This window comes from Nanorana parkeri, unplaced genomic scaffold, assembly GCF_000935625.1.
Source record: "Nanorana parkeri isolate BGI_ZX_2015 unplaced genomic scaffold, ASM93562v1 scaffold2742, whole genome shotgun sequence".
Classification (NCBI taxonomy): domain Eukaryota; kingdom Metazoa; phylum Chordata; class Amphibia; order Anura; family Dicroglossidae; genus Nanorana; species Nanorana parkeri.
The window spans coordinates 2,762-8,636 of NW_017309010.1; the positions used below are offsets into that span (position 1 = coordinate 2,762).

At 44.6% G+C, this 5,875-nt stretch overlaps 1 protein-coding gene across 1 annotated transcript in view; it reads right to left on the bottom strand.

Annotated features, from left to right (window-relative positions):
* P4HA3 (prolyl 4-hydroxylase subunit alpha 3) overlaps positions 1–5,875 on the bottom strand; it is a gene marked incomplete at its 3' end in the record, with an annotated part of 48,726 nt that overhangs the window by 2,574 nt on the left and 40,277 nt on the right. The window contains exons 7-8 of the mRNA XM_018574110.1: positions 5,216–5,392; positions 1,046–1,110 (exon numbers count right to left, since the gene is read on the bottom strand). Coding sequence (XP_018429612.1) covers positions 1,046–1,110; positions 5,216–5,392 — 242 coding nt within the window. The remainder of the gene's footprint in view (positions 1–1,045; positions 1,111–5,215; positions 5,393–5,875) is intronic.

A 5,875-nucleotide genomic window follows, 5' to 3' on the forward strand; every position in this document is an offset into this window, starting at 1 on the left:
TAGAGTTCACAGCCACTGCTGGTCATGTGATGTCAGCCTAGAGTTCACAGCCACTGCTGGTCATGTGATGTCAGCCTAGAGTTCACAGCCACTGCTGGTCATGTGATGTCAGCCTAGAGTTCACAGGCACTGCTGGTCATGTGATGCCAGCCTAGAGTTCACAGCCACTGCCGTTCATGTGATGCCAGCCTAGAGTTCACAGCCACTGCTGGTCATGAGATGCCAGCCTAGAGTACACAGCCACTGCTGGTCATGAGATGTCAGCCTAGAGTTCACAGGCACTGCTGGTCATGAGATGCCAGCCTAGAGTTCACAGCCACTGCTGGTCATGTGATGTCAGCCTAGAGTTCACAGCCACTGCTGGTCATGTGATGTCAGCCTAGAGTTCACAGCCACTGCTGGTCATGTTATGTCAGCATAGAGTTCACAGCCACTGCTGGTCATGTTATGTCAGCCTAGAGTTCACAACCATTGCTACACAAAAGAACACTAGGTTCACACTTGTGTTTATTTGTCCCACACCAACTGAATGCAGAAATCAGGCTGGTAGGGGAGTTCCTGCCCTGTAGGCTGGGTGGGGAAGGGGGTTTGTGTGGATGCCACCAGTATGGCAGGAGACGGGCTGTGGCCCATTTTCGTCTTGAGTGATGTTACCATACACATCACAGCAGAACTGGGGGGATCACATCAGAATGTACATTATTTTATATTTACTTCCATATAAATATATTATAGAGTTCTCATTCTTATTGAGTCCCCTCTCCACACCTCCCAATGATCTTCAGTTTTATAGCTGTGACTGTTCACATGGGGGGTAAGCTTTCCTTAGAATAGAATTCTCCTGAGTGTTCCACCATTAGGAAATGTCTTCTCTGTTCCTGCAATCTGAACTGAACGTATTCTCTTCTGGAGTCTGTCCGGATTGAGGCTCATTAGGAATTCCCGCCTCTCTGCCCAGGACACACAGCTGTGTGGGAAATGTTCTGCGGTTCCAGAATGCGTTATAACATAGAACAGACTCCGAGGATTAGAGGGAAAGGATTACCTTTTACTGATCCGATATTCGGCCTCAGCCTGCTTCTCTCCGGAGGCCACCACAGACCTGTGTAACTGCGAGAGACGGAGAAAAGGGAACTTCCTTACATGTCGGGATAACAGAAGATCACTGGAGAGAAGTACTATATAATATATATACTGTATATACACAGAGGGGGACACATTTGTTGGTCCTCTTACAGCTCATTGAAACAATGCTTCATTCCCCCAGAAAAGTGATGAAATTGCAAGTAATTGTCTTATGTTTTTTTGGTATCGAGTACCGATATTTTTTTCCGGTACTCGCCGATACCGAGTGCCGGTGCCGTGTGCCCTGATTATCGGGAAGTTAGGCTGCGGATCATGACCCGTCGGCCGACTTCCTGTGAAGCCGGCGTTCTAGCGAAAAAACACCAGCTTTAGAGCTGACCAATCAGGAAGCCAGGCGGTGAGTCATGAGGTGCCGTCTGGCTTCAGCCAGGCTGCCCAGCAATAAGTAAAGCCAGCTTCCTAGCCAATCAGGAAGACGGGCGGCAGGTCATTACATGCTGCTCGGCTTCCTGATTGGTTAGGAAACCAGCTTCACTTGTTCCTAGGGAGCCTGGCTTCCTGACCAATCAGGTATCTTGGAGGTGGGTCATTATGTGCTGCTCGGCTTCCTGATTGGTTAGGAAACCGGCTTCACTTGTTCCTTGGGAGCCTGGCTTCCTGACCAATCAGGTATCTTGGAGGTGGGCCATTATGTGCTGCCCGGCTTCCTGATTGGTCAGGAAGACAGGCTGCTTAGAAACACCTGAAGCCGGCTTCCTAGACAATCAGGGAGGCGGGTCATAACTCACCGCCCGACTTCCTGATTGGAAAGGAAGCCGACTGCATGCTGCTTCGGCACTGCTGGTCAGAGGGCGATCTCCCCTGACCGGAAGTTCCGGTATTGGAGGTAAGTGTCGGAGCATTTGGGCGAGTACGAGCATTTGTCCATATACTCGGTATCGGCACCGACATACTAGTGTCTGCAGTATGCCATGGACAAAACAAAGAAAGTGTTATACAAATATTTTCTAAAATGTCCCGGGCAGATTTGTTGGTACCCCAGAAGAGATTATATATATAATAGGATCGTTGTGATAGTTCAGATATTTTAGCATCGCCCGCGTCTTCAATCCGGCAATTATTTATATATTTCTATTTCATTTTTTGGGGGTTATTCCTGAAAATGACATTTATCATATACAGCGGGGAGGTGATTCACCTTCAGTGTCACATTCTTTATTCTTTTATTTCCCAATACCGTATGTCTGTAACTTATTGATCATGCTAATGTATAATTTTTTGATATTGATAACTTACTGATCATCTATTATTATACCCATAACTCAGAGGTGTTCGCAGGCTGGGTGCAGGCCCGGCGCTACCGCAAGGCAAGTCAGGCGGCCGCCTTACGGCGCTGCAGGGTGAGGGCGGAAAAAACAGGGCATTTTGACAAGTAATGTACTTGTCAAAATGCCCCGATCTTTGCGCTATGTTTTTTTTTCCACTTACCTTCCGTGCGGGAGAGCAGCGGCGAGCGGCGCGGGAGAGCAGGGGCGAGTCAGCGCTGGTCCAGTGGGAGGAGCTCCAGGTGGGGTCCTAATTTAGCTGGCCGATCATCCTGTGCGGCTGCTGGAAAATCATCATGCACATGCATGACCTCATCTCGCAAGAGCGTAATGATGTCATGTGCACCGGGTCCCCTCCTCTCGCATGCAGCTGTCGGGCTCTCGGTCCATGACCAAGTGCCTGACTTTACAGAGGGCGGGTGACACCAAAATGGGGCCACTCCCCCCTTGTGATGTCACTGCTATAACTTATTAAACTTGCTAATGTATATCTATTAATGTATCGATAACGTATTGATCTTACTAATGTATATCTATTAATATATCGATAACTTATTAAACTTGCTAATGTATATCTATTAATATATCGATAACTTATTGATCTTGCTAATGCATATCTATTAATATATCGATAACTTATTGATCTTGCTAATGTATATCTATTAATATATCGATAACTTATTGATCTTGCTAATGCATATCTATTAATATATCGATAACTTATTGATCTTGCTAATGTATATCTATTAATATATCGATAACTTATTGATCTTGCTAATGTATATCTATTAATATATCGATAACTGATTGATCTTGCTAATGCATATCTATTAATATATCGATAACTGATTGATCTTGCTAATGCATATCTATTAATATATCGATAACTGATTGATCTTGCTAATGCATATCTATTAATATATCGATAACTGATTGATCTTGCTAATGCATATCTATTAATATATCGATAACTGATTGATCTTGCTAATGCATATCTATTAATATATCGATAACTGATTGATCTTGCTAATGCATATCTATTAATATATCGATAACTGATTGATCTTGCTAATGCATATCTATTAATATATCGATAACTGATTGATCTTGCTAATGCATATCTATTAATATATCGATAACTGATTGATCTTGCTAATGCATATCTATTAATATATCGATAACTGATTGATCTTGCCAATGCATATCTATATATATATCGATAACTTATTGATCTTGCTAATGCATCCTCAGCTGTAGATATACATTTAAACAAGGATTCCTCTGGGGGTAAAAAAGCGAATAAAGTCTGATATATATACGTAGTATGAAATATATAAATACTCTGGCTGCGCAGTACAAGAAAAGCTCACACGTATTCAATGCGGATTATTTCTGCCTGAAGAGATTTGGGGCCACGTTCTCCTGCAGCTGTCCTGTGGCTAGAATAATATAACTCTGTCCTCCTGCAATTCACGCCAACCCAGACCTCGGAGTCTCAGCTGGACCATACGGTGGAAAAGCTGCGTCATTACTCCGGGCTGACTCTCGCCTCCCCGACTTCTAGGAACTATAATGGGAACGGGGAAATTTATGATCTGCTTTAGAGCTCATAAAAAGTTCCTGAAGGCCAGATGGCGATACATTTATTCTGGAACCGAAGCAGCCATGTCCATAACGCCTGGGACAATGCCGAGACCTTCTGCTCCGTCACAAGTGCACAGCATTGCTGCGGAAACTGCTGGTTGCTCGGGATAAAAGCTCTCCTCGTCTTCACATTCCAGTGATATATGAGACCCGGGAATCATCTATCAGAGGAAAAGTGATTTCCTATAAAGACATTTTGACTTATTGCAGTACAGTGTAGGAGAACCCCAACAATGAGCTCCTCTTATCTGCTCCCTTTCAGTCTGTTATATCAACCATTGAAAGGTGTTGTATCTGTTCAATAAGTGCAAAAAATACCTGTTGATCCTGCCAGACAGCCAGTGAGCTTTCTGTACCCTCTGCCTGTGCTGATTGTTCATCCAGTTCTGAGATTCACAGAGCTCTGTCTGGCAGAGCAAGAGACCTGATTTTTCTCTGGTGCTGTTAAATAGCACTTACAGGTCTTGTCCCCGCCCCCAGCCTGTGACTGGACAGTGAAAGGAGAAGCAGTAGACTGATGAACCCATCTTTCTGCCATTCTGCTCTCTCCTCCTATCAGCATGTTCCTTGTTATCGCATAAGCTAATTGGTTCCTTGTTCTGCTCCTCCCTCTCTTAACCCAAGCAAATAAAAAGTAAGGTGCTCTCTCATGTTTTGACTGAACGTCATTGCTCTGAACCAGTTTCCCGATGGTGACAACAGTCGGCCATGCTTGTACAATTTGTGTTGCTTCGGCTGCTTATGGTCTCCACCATGGGAGCATGTGACAAGGTGACATTGTAGGAGCACAACTGGGAGATAGTTGTCACCCCATAACAGGAAGTGCCTGGACAAGGACCTTCATGGTAGTGTTTTTTTTTTTAATGACAGCTGCAGATTGTTTCTTAATGTGTCATTCAAATCATAGACTTGCATTGTAAGAAGGAGCTGTGAGGCACAACCATTGTGTTGGAGCACAAAACAGGAAGCAGAGCCCAAACGGGCAAAGTAAAGACTCACCCTAAGGGGCAGGGGTAGGTTTGATGGGGCAACTTTTTCCCTTTTTAGGTTTTTTTGAAGTATTTTGGGTGAGTAGAAGCAGTTGTCACTTTAAAATGTCCAAAGAACCAAAAACATACCATTATTATTGTTATTCTAATGGTCAGGACCGGTACACTCACCCATGGCGCAGCCAACCCTTGGATCTTCTCAGCCTCGTAGTCGGTGATAAAGTCATGGTAGAGGACCACATAGGGGGCCAGGCTCAATATCTCCTTCTTCAGGGGCTGAAGGATGAGGTGAGGGCTGTGCTTTGTATAATAGGAGCACTTCATCCGGGGATCTTCATACAACCACGGCTAAGATAGAAGAAGAGTTATGAATGGAGGTCCACGGGCCGAGGGCCAAATGAAGTGACCAACACCAACCCAACATCTGACTTCCCCTAGTGGACCTGAGTGACCTTGAGCACCACTGCTCTCTCCATCGACTTATTGACTGAAGCTCAAACTTTATTTTTATTGTTGGATGGAGTGGAGAGGGGTTAGACCCCACGTCACGTTTATTGTTGTCTGTGTCCCCATTAGGGAGATTCACCCCCTCTATTTGTCTTTGTGACCCTTATCAAAATTTGGGAAAATCCAAAATTTTGGGTTCCCACCAAAACAGGAGTAGATGGGAAATCTTCCAATCAGGACACTAGTTCTGGTGACCACCGGGGATATTCCTCTCTTTGGAGGAATTTCCTCTCACTTAATGCTGAGACTGTTAGAAAGGAAATGAAGAGAAATCTCCCCAGTGGGACACAAGTTGCAAAAAAGCTCCTTTCTTCTATAACCCCC